At 35.7% G+C, this 19,406-nt stretch overlaps 1 protein-coding gene across 1 annotated transcript in view; it reads right to left on the bottom strand.

Annotated features, from left to right (window-relative positions):
* Positions 1–7,303: 7,303 nt before the first annotated feature.
* Positions 7,304–19,406, bottom strand: part of LOC121853675 (rapamycin-insensitive companion of mTOR-like) — a 30,630-nt gene continuing 18,527 nt past the window's right edge. The window contains exons 20-28 of the mRNA XM_042348013.1: positions 18,879–19,066; positions 17,875–18,198; positions 16,248–16,601; positions 15,691–16,067; positions 14,889–15,044; positions 13,340–13,471; positions 12,543–12,653; positions 11,446–11,594; positions 7,304–10,729 (exon numbers count right to left, since the gene is read on the bottom strand). Coding sequence (XP_042203947.1) covers positions 10,550–10,729; positions 11,446–11,594; positions 12,543–12,653; positions 13,340–13,471; positions 14,889–15,044; positions 15,691–16,067; positions 16,248–16,601; positions 17,875–18,198; positions 18,879–19,066 — 1,971 coding nt within the window. The 3' untranslated portion in view covers positions 7,304–10,549. The remainder of the gene's footprint in view (positions 10,730–11,445; positions 11,595–12,542; positions 12,654–13,339; positions 13,472–14,888; positions 15,045–15,690; positions 16,068–16,247; positions 16,602–17,874; positions 18,199–18,878; positions 19,067–19,406) is intronic.

Raw genomic sequence — 19,406 nt, 5'->3', positions numbered from 1 at the left:
GTCTGAAAATGGCAGCTGAAATTCTAATGTGACAAAATGTAAAGTACTCTAGCCTAAGAGATGTAAAACAGAGAAACCAGATATCAGATGAAATTGAACAATGATATAGAGAAGTCAAACTGTAAGAAAGATTGAAAGTGATACCAAGGTAATGATAAGTATGAATCTTAAACCAAGACAAATAAATGGGTATTGCTCTAAACAAGGCTAATAAAGTACAGTACTTGGGTTCACACAAAGGAGTGTTAGTTAAAATACTAGCGAGATTATCCTAAAACTATATCATATGCTTGTGAGACCCTCACTTGATTATGCAGTTCAGTTTTGGTCACCATAATACTACAGAATGGATATTGAATCCCTAAAATATGCAAAGGAGGATGACAAGACTAATCCCGGGTATTAGGGAACATTGAGTACAGAGACAGATTAAAGCATCTGAATCTGAACTCCCCGAGAGACGTAGAGTGAGGCACACAATATGATCGAGGTGTATAAATGGAAGTCAGGGTTAAATAAAGGTGATAGGGGTATAACAAAGGTACTTCACCTATCCAACTAGGAGCAAACTGTAGTGATGATTTTTAAATTAGGCAAATTTTAGACAGCGAGATAAGCAAAACATTGGTTTGGGTAGGCCTAAAATGTAGTTGGGTGATATATATAAGCGATAAGGGTTGGGTGTAAACAGAACTGTCAAGTATGGGCCAATAGGTCCGCTACAGTTTCCTCCATTCTTATGTTCTATTTTGCACAAGAAATGAATATTAGATCTGAACTCATCATTGTAAGTAAGAACAGAGCCATCAAAACAGAGATTAAACTGCGATGGTGTGGCGTCATTATTAACTAAATAAATGTAATTGCATTTGTTACTTACCATCATCCAGCAATGCACAGGGTAGGAAGTTAGGTGAGGTTAGGTAAGGTAAGATTAGGTCAAGTTCTAATTGGTTCTGTGCATTCTGCTTCCAATTTTCTTGTTTAGTATCATGCAAATAGGATTCCATAAATTTTGGTTGAATTCCATAGGTTATTTCCTGGTAAATATTTAGTAGTTACCAACACCTACTTACACATTGAGTCTTATATAGGAGAATGAGAAAAATAAAATAAAAAATAATATATTTTATAACGTTTCTATCGGAAATTTATATTTTTATATTTTAACCGATAAAATTACCAACAATATTAATTGTTCAAAGTGGCAGGGCTTTGGAAGTAGAGGGTGCAATGAGGGGTAAAATACTGAAAGGAATCCCAAAACAACCTTTTTAAAACCTTACCTCGTCTTTCCTAATAATGTGTAAAGAAGTTAAGAATAGCTTTGTCTTTATGGGTCTCTCCCTCATCTGAACACCATCAACACTTACTAATCACCAAAAGCACAACAAATTGAACTTTTTATAGTATTAGATTTTTATCGGCTAGAAATGTCAGGTAAGGTTTAAAAATTAGTATAGCATTTTAACCCCGCATTTCCCCTTGCTGCCTAAGCCCCTGCCCACCTTGAACAATGTGGTAGGTAGTTGGAGGGGGGCATATTGGTTAAAAATACTCGCAAAATATACAAAACCGACGGAAACGCTAAGAATATATTATTTCTAGTTGTTTTTCTTCTCCCAATATATGACCCGATATATTGTATAGATGTTGGCAACTACAGCATAATAACCGTTGGCTTCTGGTGCTGTCTCCTCCCCACCTTTACCAACAATTCTAACAGCAGTAAACAGTAATTGGTATAAACCTTCACTCAGATCACTATTAATTTACTCAATTTATCAAAACGTCGAAGGCAATAATAATTTCTTACTGTGATTTTAACGCCACTATAAACTGCACTAATACCCAGGCAACATAATATATATAAATGATAACGGAGTTGAACTTAGAATTTACCTTTACATAAGACATCGTCACCTAAATTTTGATTTGATAACGGAATAACACTCAGTATCTACTTGTTAGGTAGACAAACTACCATGGCGGTGGTTGGGCCAACTTTAACAGCACGTCTTAAAATGAAAATATAAATACAAACAATTTACTCACTACAGAGTACAGTATCGACACAACCTTGTGTCTAAATAACTTAATATGAAAATAAAAATTTAACACTGTACTCACCAAAGGCAAATTTACCGTTGCAAATACTAACCTTCCCTCTCGGCGTCACTCAGGCAAATGGCTGGTCTGTGACGCCCACGAGATGCTGACATCAAGAAATATCTAATAAGGAAGTTATACTGGAAGCGTTAGCGGGCAAGCTGGCGACATGTGGGTAATCCTTTTTAGTTGGTCTCTTCACGATGGGATATGACACTGTCGCCATTGTGACTTATCGTCTGTATTGTAATTTTTTCTATATATGACCAAGACGTTAGAACGCATAATGGCTCCACGTGGGTATAAGTCTTGCTCTGTCTAAAAGAACAAAACGCTGCACAATCATTTAAAATTGTAAGCGTTGGGCCAAGGTCGCAGTGAATAGGGCGAAGTCAAGACTTTACCTTCACCTTTCTCCAAACAACTCCCTACCAGTGCCACACAACCTACCTTTCGTTCTTCTTATATTTGTGATGGTATACACACCGACCTTCACAATAAATATATATAGAACGAAAGGTACGGCCCCTGCGGTTGGGGGCCCGGGCTGTTTTCGTGGTGGTGTCGGTATTATAAAGAAACCCATCCCTTCGCCCTCCTCTTCCTGCAGATGCCGAACTGGGTGGAACTTTACTTTTACTTTTATCCACTTCGCCATTGATCAGCTCGTTAGCCGCTTGGGCGGTCAGCCACGTCTCTGTTACGCACTGTTGGCAAGTACTGGGCATGAACTGGCTCCTGAATATCTTGAACCTGCTCCAGTGTTGGTCAAGTCTGCCTTGAATGAACTCACACTCGGTGCCGTCACAATACCGCTGACAGATTGTTCCAAGAGTTCATAATTCCACTCGAAAAGTTTGTCCTCACAGTTTTCTGGACTTGTGGCTTCTTCTGATGAGCGACATATTGAATTTTACTATATTTATTTTTTTATATTTCTTATCATTTTTTCTAAAACTGTTCATTTTTCAACAATTTATTTAAGTTCCAATTTGTGATTTTTTAATTAAAATTTCTATAGCTAAAGTTAATGTCTTTAATCTAGTTTTCTTCTGAATTAACTGGTTGATAATTATTTTATACATAGTTATTATTATTATTATTATTATTATTATTATTATTATTATTATTATTATTATTATTATTATTATTATTATTATTATTATTATTATTATTATTATTATTGTTATTATTATTACTATTATTATTTTTATTATTGCCACCAACCGAATCTCAAGAATATTATCTTCGCAATCAATAGTACAGACAATTCTTAGACATTTCTTTTATAACGTTTCCCTCACAAACGGCTTATGTTATTGGTTTTATTATTGTTATTGTTATTTTAGTGATACTCCATTGGTCTCTTTAATACTACGCTAACACCTTTAAACCCATTCAAAGTCTTTTAACATCAGCATTTAAACTCATTCATAAAACTATTTACGTCCATTTTCTTTGATGTTATAAAAGAAAATGAAAATTATATTGAACGGGATAACTATTGTATTTTCTTTATTATGGGTGTAATAATATATTGTAATTATTTTAAGTTGCAGATATTTGTCCGGTTTATAGAATTGAAAGAAACTTTTTGGAAACGTTATTTACATATCTCCCTTAATGAGAGAAGTCTACGCAAATGCGGAATTTAATAAGCATATTTAAAACAAGATTGTATCGCTGGTTTAGATTTTGAGTTGAGCTCAAAATGTAAAATTCGTGATTACGATGGTGTAGGGGTGGTGTCATATCTACTCAGGAGAATCCTGCATTTTTCATCAAACTCAAAATATAAACCAGCCATGGAATCTCATTTTAATTGTGTTCATTCAATTTCACATGCAGGAAAATATGAATATGTAAATATTTTTTTAATGGTTGTGGCTCCTTTTTGTTATGAGAATAGTTGTGTGTGTGTGTGTGTGTGTGTATTTCAGTCTTTAGGCGTACCATGTAGGTATTACTTTTATTTTTTATTTTACCAACATACTATATTCTGTATCTACAGGAGTAATGGTTGAACATACAAACAAACAAACCTGTATTGCAAAATTTCTACCATAAAACTAAGTCACCCATAGTATTTATCATTGTCAGCAATAATTGAAAGTGTGATATTGTTGATAGAGATAAAAGTAGAGCTCATACAAGCCAAAATTGAGATAAAATTTGATATAATAAAGAAAATTGAAAATGGCGAATCGCATGCCTCCATTGCTCGATCTCAAGGAATAACTTTGACCAACTATCTCGTCTTATACAAATTAGGAGCAAATTAAAATGAATAAGCAAAGGCTGTCAAAATAGATATCTGGTGAGTACCATATCAATATTTTCTCTATAGTAATACTGTACTGTACAGTATTTGTATTATGTCTGGAAAAGGGGGTAGGGTTGAGAATGCTTCAATTGTTATTACCATACAGTAGGCATGGGCAACCTTTCCTCAGTCATTGGCTGCATTACGATTTAAGTACTTTTCTGCAGGCCAAACCACCTTAATTTATGTCCTACCTAACCCAAACCAGGGGCAGATCCTGGAATCTCAAAAAGGGGGGGGGGGTCCAAAAAGTTGTGGATGGGGGAACGTAGCGAGCAAAACGAGCCCACCCAGCTGGGGCTTTTTTGGGAGGGGGGCATTTTTAGGTCATTCTGAAGCCATGTGCAATTGATATTAAGAGATACAGTATTCAGAGGTCAATAGAAATTACTTTACTATACAAAAACGCCTGAGTATGATACTGCATTAAAGAAAAAGTAATGGAATTTTCTGGTGAAAAAGAGGGGGTTCCGGATCCCAAGGACCCCCCGGATCCGTCCCCACAAAATTAATGGAAATATTGTACTGTATTAACACGGACAGTGAAACAGTTTATCATCACGTCCACCTTACGATATTTTCAGCTTGCAGTCAGTCTTTTTCCCATTTGTGAAACAAATCTAACATAATTTTTTAAGTAAAATGCTAGTTTGTAGACGTTTAACAGATGAGTGAAGCAGTCTGTGAATACATTGATTTTTCCTACAGTTACAGCATTTATCTTACTTAAAAGACACACCCACCAGATTAATAAATGTCATTGTTAATCTTGGTGCAAGAGGAACTACAATGAAACAACCTATAGGCACATCTATTTATTTTACAATATACTGTATATATACAGTATACAGTATATACAGGTGTTGAGGTCAGAAAACTTGGGAAGTGATGAGGAGGAAGCAGCTGGGTGTGTGTGGTGGTGGATGGGTCAGTAAACAAAATCAAGTGCTTCCCCTCATGACCGCCTCATTTCACTCTCCGTCTCCCTATCACACCTTACCTAACAGCCTCATCTGACTTAGAAGAGGGACAGAGGTTGCTGAAACAGGATGATGTGTTTTGAGAGGTTGCCATTTGTCTTATTTTATAATAATCCTTCCGAGCCATTTCAAACTCAACCGCAGGAATTTTTAGTCAAATTCGTTGATTTACGTAATAGACCACTCGGAGAAGGCCACACACACATATGTAAATCTACAAATTACACCAGTAATGGATCAGAAAATTCTAATAAAAATCATTTGTAGTTTTATATATTTATTTATTTTTCAGTGGATCTTTAGGACAGTCCCAACATAAAAAAAAATCTGAGAAATTTTAATACTATCAAACACTAGAAAAACAGCTGCCAACAATACAAAAGAGCAACAGATAAAATATACAAACCAGTACAGTACCTGAGGGACAAAGGTGCACAACTGTTCATTGGCAGAGTATTATTTTGAACATACAGCACTATTTCTTCTTCCTTTATATATCTATTACATCTATTAATATATAAAAGTTGGTGACCTGTGCATATTTTCACAGTAAAAAACTGATGTTTTATGGAAGGCATATATCACTATACAAACGTTATTTTTGTCATAATATTTCTTTAAGCAGATAAGTATTTGTCTTGTCAGCAAATTTGCCATAACATAAATCCCATTAAGTAGTTAAACCCATTGCCACTTTTCCCTCAAGTCATCAGGAAATTTAACAATACACTAACATATTTATTAACCAGGATCTACTCAACCAGTCTCATTCATCAATAGATGCCATTAGCACTGGTTTTTATGCATACAACTGCAAGTCCAGTTATTTATATATATATATATATATATATATATATATATATATATATATATATATATATATATATATATATATATATATATATATATATATATATATATATATATATATATATATATATATATACTGATGTCCATGGAAATGGTTAAGTTGGTGCTGAATAATAGTCACTGGTATAAAGCCTATTACAACTGAAACAAAATAAGACACAAAACACAAGCATGATTACACAGGGTCTCACAGCACTTACAAAAAGCTTTACATTTGGTCAAGCGTCAGGTACATTTGCTAACTACTTCTACCGGCACCATTAAGGCTTAACGATATAAATTAGTTGCCAAAATCCAATCTAAAAATGAGACAAGATGAGCAACATTTTAATCTTCATATTGTGGAATAAAATATTGTACAGTTTTCAAAGTAGTTTCTCTGAGGAGTCTTTGCACATCTTGTAACATTAGTCGATTGAGTTCACGACATAAATCTGTAAAAAGCGTCTACTGACAGAGTCCGTGGAACCTAACTCCCTGAACCTGAGGCAAATATTTAAAAAATGGACAAAATTCTACGATACCACTTGAGTTAAAGCCTGTCATTCACTGGTGTGTTAAAGATCACAATGTAATGCTACCAACTGCCATAGTTTATTGATGTAAAATAATGTAATATTACCATTTGATGCTGCAAATTGCTTCTGCAATGCTACTCAAGATATTCTGAAAGTCTATGTGATATTAATAGTAAAAAAAATTCATTGTCTAATCTAAGCTAATTCCCGATTCTAATGTCGGCAGAAAATCTTAACGATTCACTCTTCTGATTACAGTACTAAATTGATTAATAATGTGTACCTATTTGGGACAGTACATAAGTTCTCAGTCACCCTGTATCACTAGAGTATTTCAAAACTTGAATTTTCAATACATTGTACAAGTTTTGCTTCATTTATCTTTCCAGTTCCAACATGTTACTCGCCCTATTCTTCAGATAAAAAAGAAAAAAAAAAGGTATTTTTTAACTTGACTCAACCTGAGGACCATCAGGTCTCAACAGTTGCTCCCATAGCTTGACCTTCCTGGTCATTATAAGAATTTAGGTAATGTTTGATTACCTCAGGGAGTAGCAATCCTGCCTTGCCAGTTAACAGGATGCTTGGAAATTCTACATATAATGCCCAGTTCCCACTCTGTAAAAGTGGGCTGGCAAAAGGACAGGAATATAGTATAACTTGCTTCAAATTTGCCTGATGGCAGCCAGATCATCATGGCACCAGGTAATCATGGCAAACCTATGCAAGCTTGTAGAATGGTCATAAAATGGTGATTGGGGGGAAATGTTCAGTTGAACTGTAAAATTAATAATAATGTGAAAATTAAAAAAATCTAATGAACTTTCTTTTAATTGAGTGCAGCTATGTCATTGCAGGTGGCAACCTGAGCGGTAACACTGGCTATGGCACAAATGTATAAGAAATGTACAGTGTCCAATGCATGCTGGGACAGCAAAACATTACATTACTTGGGGTTTATTACCACACAATGAAGACTACAGTTCAAGAGATTTTAAATACCTGTACCAGAAGTGGAAAAATGTCTAAAATATCCATCATTTTCAATTACTTGGCAGGGGAGTTTTAAAATCAAGAGTTAAACTACAAAGTGTAAGATTTTTATTGATGGGTTTTCATAGAAAACCCATCAATAAAAATATTAAATGGAGACTGAAAACTTGTGGACTGGACCCTCTGTGCATAATGTATTTACCTGCACTGGTTTTCTACAAGGTAACTAAAACAACAAAACAGAAATACCAGGTCATTGTAAGTGTTTTCATACACAAAAATACCGAATATCTGGAGAACTGTATAGCTCTACAATGTCACATGAGACTGGTAATGATAAACACTACTGAATATCTGGATGCATTTGCAGGTACAGTCGGGGCCAAATTTTGCCCTCGCCCAAAATGAAACAGCATCGATTGACCTCAAATGATATGAAAAAGTCAGGGGACGTCAGTTCGGAGACTCATTCCCGTAACCCAGTTTCACTGTGGGGAGCAAACTTTTTTCCATGACTGTACATAACCACAAGTAACCCATTGTCCTACTTTGGGATGGTCTTCTAGTAAGTTCAAATTGCAGGTTTTAAATTTGGGACTAAACAAACCGACCAAGACACCTCATTGGCTATTAGAATAATTTTCCCTCTGCCAAGTCAACTTAGCTCAGGACAAAGCCTTAATATCAGTGGCTACAGATCAGGAAACCTGTTGTACGTACACTAGTTTATGTACATTTTAATGGCAATACACAAAAAAGCATCATCAGATCCTATGTTCAAGAGGAATGCAGAAGTCCAATTAACCATATCAAAATAATGAATCAGCATAGGATTCTTACAAATAGAAGCAATCTACCATGAGGATACAGCATCAAAGCTACAGTACATTACAATATATCTGGTTTGTGCATTAGCTAATATGCAGTAAGGCAATTTGGTGAAGAGTCAGTAATATTTATATGACTATTCTGTCCAATTAGTACAGTCTAAATACAAGTAAAAACTATACTTGGCTTTAGAGGTAATTAACTAAGCCTCACTCAAGTGGCACTATGAAATTGGGGCCTACAACTGTTGTTCTTATTGCTGTAGTTGATTAGTCAAACTATTTGTATGTAACAGCTCACTGGTACATCGTTAAATAAAACAATAAATGGAGTACTCACATTACTTAAAATTAAAACAATGGCAACAGGATAGCTTTGGCTTGTCGGCAGACTTTGTATTCGAATAAATAATTCAGTTATTACCATACTTCACTTCTACAGTCAAACTATCAAAGTTAATAATTCAGCAGCTCTGTCAATTACTTCAACCAAGGCACAACACCATGTCTAAACAGACATTCTTTGGTTTAGTCAATGTCAGGGGCCAAATGTAGTTAAATCTTACTCATGTCTGTCATATATTGAGCAAAAAAGAAAAAAATCTATATATAATAATAAATAATAAAGAAAAAAACTATACATACAGTATACAGTATATCAATTATCATAAGTATTCTGTACATCCATTACTTTGTTAAGAATTATTTCATCTTCATGGTCAAACAATACTATACAATACATATTTATACAAAATATGTCTTTCATAAAATATGGAATTTACAGGTTTCAAAATCTTGCTCAATTTATAACCTGGAATGCCAACACAGACACAACCTTCTTTAACAGTAGATAAAGTAGTTTATCCTTTCCTCTCTAGCATAAAAAGAGCACCTACTGGTGATCCATCTACCTATTATTACCTCTGTTCTTACTAAACCAACCAATCAGTCAATCATCTAGGCACTGAGTTATGAAGGATGCATCAACTTTTTTTAAATACAAACATTATACAACTGAAGTCGTTATGAAACTGCTACTTCTCCCTCCTCTATAAATTAAGCCACGTATGTGTTTTGTTTTCTTTTCGTTATCAAAACCAAGTACTGAAGACTTGGTCACATTTTGAGCGCTACAGGCAAAGTCCTACTGTATGGGATAATAACCATGAAATAATAAAAAGGGAATTACCTAGTCTGGGATACTACAATGCAGAGAGACCAATTTTATTTATGCCAGGTACAGCACTGCATCATTTCACTTTAACACTTCAAAGGATGACACAGAGGTTCCAGGCTGCAGAGTAGCATCCCAACCAAAAGACAATGGGATGGCTCCAAGTACACTATTACAACACAATACAAAGTTGATCAAAGAGATGGTGGCTAGTTACTGAGCACTTTACACATGATCTGGACTAGCATCATTACTACAGGCAACTCAGTGCCTTACAGTTGGTGAAAATGGCCCAAATGTTTGCCCTCTTTTCAAATACCAGTAAATTCTTTCTAACCCTGATGAGCATCTAAAATCGGTCTGAAGACAATTAGCACACTTTTGTAACTGAATACCTGAGCCACTGCCAGTCTAATGAATACTTAACTTAATTTCTTCTCAAAGGGAACTAGAAACATCGGTGGTGGGACTAGGACACAACACAACCACATGAAATGCCAATTAACAAAACCCTATCATATACTGATGCATCTACTTTGTATTGTATCAAACTTTTTTAATGAAGTATTGATCTGCAAACCACACAAAAATATCATTATAATTAGATGCAAATTTCTTTAAGAATGCTAAAATGATGCTTTGCTAGTGGCACTTCATAAAGTTGTAGTTAAGGGTCCTTAAAGGAACATAGATTTGTGCTTTCAAGATGACCAGAATAAAGTTAATTATTATCATTACAATAGGCTGCAAGAGAACTAACAATCTTCTTCCTTATCTGATTTATCAGACAATGTTACCTCAGCAATGTCAGCCATTGTGGGAGCCTGGAGGGTGAAGGCATGCACAGAAGCCGGGGTCTGGTGAACAACAGGATTCACTGTCTCACACAGCCCCTCCAGCTGATTGTTCAGTAGACGGTTTGCTTCGGTGTATATCTGAAATTTATTAATAATTAACGAAGTTGGATTTAAGGTCAAGTAATATATTCATTAAAAGACATGTACTGAAACCACTACCATATAATACATGTCAAACTAATATGACAAAGAAAGGGATCAGGTACAGTGACAAAAGTGTGAGAAAGATGTAAGTAGCTGTGTAAACCAGGCTGAGTCATGAGTCAGGATGTGGTGTCTGTTTTTCTGTGATTCCATGTCTACTCTTTCTCTGAGGTATATATACTTACTGCAACAGCCATCAACCTTTCATAAACTTGGTATTTCTTCCTGCATGCAACAGACAACTATGCATGATACCTTAAACTCAAATTACAACGTAGAATTCTTTACAAAACTTGTCAGAAAATTGTTGCTAGTGTGTCCTTTACATTCAGAAATCCAAGAAGAGAACCACTAACTTACAGCATATGAACACCATTTGGATCACATTTGTACATTTAAATTATTGATCGTTTATGCAATACATTCCGATGACAGATATTCCTTGTTTTATGGTAGGAGACTTATCACTGTATATTTAAGTTAGTTACACCACTATTTATAATCCTCGAGCTACCCCAAGAATAACTGCTTTAGGTTATATGTCTGATTTCTTTTTTATTTCAATATTAATAATTTTATGATTCACTGTCAGTAATGTAATGCAAATCTATCCCCCCAAAATTAGAAAGTATGAAAAATCCTCTCATTACCTCAGCGAAAGTCTGATCCATGAAGAGTTCCTGTATAAAGCGACGAGCTGTTAAGCGATAATTGTATGAGGAGAGGATCAGGCAAATCTCCGAGTAGAGGCAAGAGTCACGGAATGCGTGAGGCCAACGCTGCTTCAATGTGAGTAATCCTGAAATAGATATGAATTTTAATTCGTCAACAAGTAGTTACAAAAATAATTATGTTTTGAATCCTTCCCAAAAAGTTTATATAATCATAAACATACATTTCATATAAAAAATTTGGTTGAATTCAAAGGTAAGGTCACATTATTTTCAATTTGTCTGCTCAAGGTCTATAAGTCTAAACAACAATAGGATTTCAAGTAACAAGTTTCATAAATATCACTTTGTCTCTACCTTAAGATTGTTTAATAGTGACATATTGTACATGGTAAAACTAAAAGGTTATGAGAGGGAACATTGGCAGTACTGATCAGAGAAACTAGCTAATGGATACATAAATATTTCCATAAATGTGTAGCATTGTTGTATCATTTTGTATATTTATCTGATTTTACATCTTTATTACTGAAGAAAAAAGTATAGCTATATTCTTCATAAGAAATCAAAATTAGTCACACATTTATCTACACATTTTTTGGAACATAACAGCATTTCCTGGACCAACTTGTAAATTTACAGACCATTTCAATCTAGAATTTATTTCAAACATGTCTGTTGTTGGATAATCAGACAATCTATGTGTTTTTTATTAACCAGCACAGAACATGACCAACAGGAAATACAGTTTGCTGGTGACTACTGTACGGCCGGCAATTCGATAGAAAAAACTGTTTGTATATTTCAGTTATTCTACCAAGCCTTTTCTAATAAGGCAAGTGGTCTGAAATAACTGGGCTAAGGATATAACCAAACAGCAGTATGGATATTTCAGGATAATATACTCTACAGTATTATAAATTTACTGATGACAAAAATATTCTGTACATAAAACATGTTGCCAGTCTCTTAACAAATTAATATACAGTAGTATTAGTAAGATAAAATACATATGGCACCATGACTATACTGTACTATACTTTCCATCAACAAATTACATTGTACTCATATCAAACCTGATTCTGAGGATCTGGCAGCTATGGAAGACAAGAGGTTGGTTATGAAGCGTAATATCTCCTTCCTGAGCAGGGTCTGGTTGACTCGCTCTGGCCCAGACTTTCCTTCACCTGTAAATGAAACAAAACAAACTTGATAAGATATTATGACACCAAAGATGATGATGATGATGATAAAATGTAAGTTTGTGAGCACAATCCAGTGATCTCAAATGGTTTATGAGCAGCACTGAGGGACAGTCAATAGCATGAGGTACTAGAGGATTAAATAATCAGAGGGTTTTCACAACAGAGGGAGTCACTAATAAAAGTAACTGAGTGACTCCTGTTTTAAGATGCCCTCAGCACTTGAGTCATGATATCTGAATATCATTAAGTTACCATACTATCACAGCAACAGTGTATATTACCGTAACATAATGCACACAGTTGTTTTCACACACACAATTTTAATATTCTTTTCATATACAGTATCTGAATTTGAAAAGCAGAGTGATGATAGCAACGGTGGTACTGATAGTAATTTTGGCTTAGAGTGAGGTGGTAATGGTGGTGGGGACTGATTAGAGGTAGTACTAGAGCGCACAAGGAATTACGGTAATACTTAAGAGGTATTTTTGAGGCTTTATTAATACTTGTATCTGATAGTAAGCTGCATCACCACTTTTACCTAATTTTTCTAGGAATAAAGTACAGTTTATATGAATTCGTGAAAATGTGGTATCCTTAATATCTCAACAGTTTTTGTGATAAAACTCAAATCAGTGGTTGTAATAATCGACATGTAATTTACTCACCCAAGTCATCCCAACCTTGGCTGTTGACACTAGAAGATTCTGATGCTTCTGACACCTCAGACATGGCCTTGACCCGCTGCAGGGGAGGAGACTCTACCACTAAGCTCTCAGTCACCTGCCCGTTACTCTCACCTAAACACAGAAAGTCATGTTATTATGCCTTTACAATACAGGATATGCAGTACAGTACTGCTATTTATTGACTGAGTAAATTGAAAACAGTGTTTTTTATCATTTCAGTATGAGTGTGGCAGTTGAGTGGATACACCGCTCGCCTCTTGGTCCAGGCGTTGGTGTTTCAAATTCTGGGTGCTCCCAGTTCACCCAGCTGTAAATGGATACCCAAGTTTACAACATGGGGAAGTGAACTGAGCCGAGTACAGTACTGGCCATGCTGACTCCTTGTGTACTGAAGGCTTAGTATACAGTGATATCTCCATTAACCTGAAACTGGTGCAGAGCACTTCCAGGAATGAGAGATTTCCAGGTAACAAGAACTCTCTCAAAGCTGGAAAAAACTCTCTCATCCCCCAGAATTTTCTGGAATTTTCCGGGTACTAGGAAAATTTTCTCGGAAGTTCCAGAAATTGTACATTACATCATCTCCTGAACACAGAAAGATATCCCCCATCCCAGGAGTTTTCCAGGTACCAGAAAATTTTTCCCAGAATTTCCAGAAAGTGCGCCTGATTTTCATCTCTTAAACCCGGAAAAAAAATCACCCATCCCCGGAATTTTCCGGGTACCAGGAAAATGTACTCAGAATTTTATAGAAAATGTGTCCCTAAGAAAATCGCTCCCAAGTCCGGAATTTTCTGTAAAATTACGGAATTGGGAACAATGTTCGGAGAAAATTTCAATCCCAGCTTATGGGAGCCACTTTCACTTTTCATAATTAAAGTACTACTCAGATCCTACAACAATATCTCTAATGTTAATATTTCTTTATTGTAAAGTTTAAAATTCAGCATTAAGGAATGGTGACACAACCTTGTTCAGTACCAGGACTCAAGGTCTACAAGTAAAGTAATATCCTAATACCACTGCTTAAACCTTCCCAATAGTGAGGAATGGTTACTGATAAGATGTATTTCTAAAGATCCTAAAGTCCATAACTAAATTTTTTGGTACTTTCAAAGTATTTGTTTCAAATTATAATAAATTCTGATTAAATGAATTTAAATTTCTAAAAAATATATTCCTCATCTTCCTAAAGTCCAAAGCTCTACTGTGTTATGTATCTACCTCAGGTAATCTTTTACCAGCAAACAACAGAGGATCTACAGATAGACAAAAACACTAATACAGTACAATGATTGTTCTATTCATCCATAAGGCCTGGCAGAAGCAGCAAAAAATAAAATAAATAAAATAAAATAAATAAATAAAATTAAATAAAAAAGATGGAAATACTGCACCTGTAAACAGATTAATATTAATAGAACATTCAATCTCAAAAATTAAATAACAATCAACTCCTTTTCATGATTTTTACACAAAATCGTGAATTACAAAACTACCACAAAGTCAACAAACAATTTTAACTAACACTTATGCAAGGGGCTGGAGTGTGTGGAGGGCGGGGCGATGGAGAAACAAGCCAGGCATGTCTGTGGAGTGTGAAGTTCCAAGCCAGTCCCTTCGCTCTCCAACCCTGGGGCCTTGTCAACACTAATTTTTCTCCTTCCATTACTCACACCGTTTGCTGTTTAAAGTCAGATCCAATCATTAGCAAAGTGTCAGCCAAGATTCTACAGCATTTACAGTGGTTGACAATAGCTGGGGTCATCCAACACAAAAATATGTGACCAGTTCTTGATTAATTTTGACAACCAGTATTTTGACACTAATACATTTAGATATATTTCACCCAATCAGTCTCTTCAACTAAATAGAGTACGGAGGCTCTATATATAATCCATATTAACATAAAGGTCATGTTTTATACTAATTGCTTCACTTGTCTATTAAACTTATGTATGACCATTTAAATCTAAACATAAACACTCATGGTTAAGGTTGTCATCCAGTACAGTACTGACTCTTGAGACACAAGTTCAACCCCACAGCCAGACAGGGTCGGTGGGGTGTTATTCTGTTGACCACGAACCACATCAATGTCTTCAGCAGAGCTAACCTCACTTAGGGATGCCACCTCATAATTGCAAAAAACAGCAGAACAAATGGTGCTTTTTTTTAATCTAGACATAAGGCCAATACTATCTGACTACATTACTGTACATGCTTGTAATCACCTCATTTCCTCTTAACTTTCTTGTTCAGATAATTTCATAATGTTTTTCAGACTACAACATCCAAACTAAACTGGATACACGTGACTGTGTACTTACTTTTAATTCTCGAGATATTCTCCTCAGATTGAGTTTCTAGCTCAGATTCTGTGATTGCAGGAAATCTATCCTTGCCAGAGATGCCATTGCTTGTGCTTATAGCATTTGCACGGTCTCCCCCTTCTTGCTGCTGTATATTTTTGTTATATAAATCATCGTACAGTAGTAAGTCTAGGTCGAGTGGCAAGGCAAATCCTAAAAAGCATTGGCCAGACTGATGATGAGTCATACTACTAAGAGCCTGACTCCCAAGCCCTCTACTACTGCTGCCACCTGGTCCACTACCCCGAACACCAGCGGAACGTACAGACGACACCTCACTGCAGCCTGAGGGAGATCGCACCATTCCCCGTACATCCAGTAAATTGCGCATCAAACTGAAACAAAGCAATGTATCGGCTGTAAAATTTCAAGAATATAAATTACAACTTGAAGTTACATTTCCCTTTTTCAAATGCCAAATTCTAATCTTTTATCTTTGGTTATTATTAAAAACTACTTTTTACAGGTATTCCATAAAGTATTGAAGAAACAGCAAAGAATTTTTGTATACTTACTATGTTCCACTATGCTCATAACTAGAAGAGAGAAAGCCCTTAAGTGAATTTCGTGTGGTTTTCTCTTCTTGGCTCGATTCTGACACAACCCTACGATGGTTGGTGATGGAGCGTAGTGTGAGGTAGCTCTGAGTAGACAATGGCTGGCCTGTTATAGCTGCAGATCCTAACAGAATAGGAGTCGAGCTGCCTGCAGCTCTGTCTATAGTATCTTCAGCAAAGAGAGCTCCGCTTGAGCCTCGAATGGAACCACCTCGTCCTCCTCGCCTCAACTCCACCCCACCATCAGCAATTGATTGTGATCCAAGTGTGGCTATTGATGCTCCACTTGCAATAGGACTCAAGCGACACTCCCTAGAATAAAGTAATGTCCAATTTCCTTAGGAGCAGAAGACAGAGTGAAGGAACACCAAAAATAAATACGGCAAAAATGTTGACCCATTAATCATGAGTAAAATATTTAAGCTGTGACAGTAAAACACTAATCATCTCATATTCATAAAAATAATGTGCAGATGCAATCTTTATACCACCCTTAAATATTTAAACTACATCACAACAAGGTCTACTGGTTATTTCCAGTAGGCGGCATCACACTAGCACTTTTCCGTCATTTTATTGCATCAAGTTTCTAAAAAAAATTATTTTCATGAGCGCGCCATCACACACATAGAGAACTAGCAAGCCAATCTTTCCGTGTTCGTCAATTGTAAACAAAGAAGATGGCATTGTTTGCCTTCCTCTTCATTTTTTTTATGTATCTATCGTCCCTTGGATCACACGGGCAACGATAATATCTAATATTGTCTATCGTGTATTCTTCGGACAGGTGTGTCCACACAGGAAAGTTTGAAAGGTTGTGGAGACGTTGAACACATGGCTCAATGTAAACAAACTTATCACATGTATTTACGAATATCAACAACAACAACAAAATTTTACATTAAAGCAATTTATAAAAAAATGCGATACCAAATACTTTTAAAATTAAATTTAGTTACTTAACGTGGTTCGATATTTATTTTATATACATAGCCTCATTGTCGAGTACAGAAATTGGCACAAGCCAGACAGGAGGAAACGATACTATTTGCCTGAGAGAGACGGGGTAGAAATATTGACAATTTGTGGAAAGAACAACAGAAACTGGGAAAATTGAAGGGAAGAGTGCTAGTGTGATGCCGCCTTAAGAAATATGTACAGTAGAATGGTGATAACACAAATGAACCTGAACCTGACAACTTAAGTGTAGTTATTAGTGTTACAATTTAGGATTCACTCAGTATGGTGTTCCCGCATAATATACGAAGAAAGACATACACAGATAACACTGACTTACTGGAAGACATTTTGAAAGAGGCAAAAGTTAAATGCCTGATTTGGACTATATTATCCAACCATAAATGCAAGAAAGGTGCACATGATACCACTTGATTTCTTGTATTTATTTTTATTTCCACCTGCAAGAGCAACTCTAAAATACCTAGCATATACTTAACTTGTTTAGCTATACTACTGTATATGATGTGTATGTTCAACAAATAGTTTTTTGGCTTTTTAAATTATTAAATATCTTCTACAGTAAAATGTATCCAAACTGTGTCACGTATTTTATCTCAATACTTACAGCTGTGGCTTGACAGTTAGGAAATTCGAATTCTCTGCCTGAGAACTGTCTCTTGATATGTCAAGGCCATCATGGGGCAACTCAGCAGCAGAGAATTCCATATCCTGTGCTGGGTCTGATAGTGAATCTGAGCTCAAAGTGTAACGTTGATCTCCTGCTTCATCATCTGAACCCATAGGGTCTGTCAATGAGTGGCTCCTGGAACTGATCCCTCGGATACGTCGAGCAGACTGCAGGAATGCTGCCATGCGATCAGTCATTCGGTCAGAAGCTGTAGAAGAGTTACTGGCACGACTGCTGGTAGACTCCCGACGCCGTTCTGACCTAATATTCACATAACAAAGTTAATAATAATTAAAGACAATTTGTTCATAATAATACATATAATTAATTCTTACTTGAAGAGACTACTTCCAACACCAATTTCAATAGAGTTATCTTCAAGTGTCTCCCACCAATATCCTGACATCACTCACTTCATGTTTCTGCTCATAATAAATTTTCAAGTTACCATCACACCAGAGACATTAACATCAAGTTCTTACTGCTTAAATTTAATACTGCACAAAAGGTTAAGAAAAACATGCAACATAAGCTTAAGTAGAATAAACCAGGACAACTACACACCAAGATGAACTACAGGTAGGGTATTGAGACAGGATATTGAAGATGATTGAGGAAAGATGGCATGAACCTAAACACTGTTATGACAACATATCTTACTATTACAAATTGTCTTCACAAATATTTTGGGGGAGTTAAGCTGAGGAGAAGCAGTGCAAGCTGAGACTTTCTCTAACATCCATACATTTTTATATGAACATTCTAACACCACAGAATACTAAAATGGGTCAGAGTTTTATTTTCTCCAGTCCAATAAACTTTGCCAGGGAATTTAAGTGATTTTGAACTAACTTGAACAAAATCACAGTTAAGGAAACTCTTTATGAAAGAGTAAAGTCATTCTCCAAAATGATCGCATTACATCTATTGAGTTCACTTACTTTCTACGCACACTAGCCAAGAGTTTGCTGAGGCGTAGTGATGATCTTTTTCCTAAGGTGAGGTCATCCTGTGAGGGTAACATCTGTGGTGGGTCTGATGATGTCAACTCCTCCATCACTGGTGCACAGTCAGAAAGACTGCGCTGGTGGCCCATTGTAGTTGGAGGCTTAGACTTATGTGGCAGAGTCTAAATGTTTGACAAAAAATGTATTAAAGGACATGTGATTAATTATACAATCGCATAATTCATTCAACCATTACTCTTCTAGATGTACAAGTTAATCAATTTCCCTGAAACTTTACCTTGTTAATAAAAAATATGAAAAATAAACTAAAAAAAATGACCACATAGGCCAAGTGATTCTAGGCAGCAAAAAGGAATTAATGAATTAAAATATCATATGAGTACACTAAGAAATTTTAAATCTTTAACATAATACTGTACAATGTCTATATCAGGTTACTAGATATGTACTTCAAAATAGGAAGGTACAGTATACAGTGTATGAGAGTAAGGTAATATTTAT

This window comes from Homarus americanus, unplaced genomic scaffold (genome assembly GCF_018991925.1).
Source record: "Homarus americanus isolate GMGI-L3 unplaced genomic scaffold, GMGI_Hamer_2.0 scaffold4896, whole genome shotgun sequence".
In the NCBI taxonomy this organism is placed as follows: Eukaryota; Metazoa; Arthropoda; class Malacostraca; order Decapoda; family Nephropidae; genus Homarus; species Homarus americanus.
This window is presented reverse-complemented; position numbering and strand designations above follow the sequence as displayed.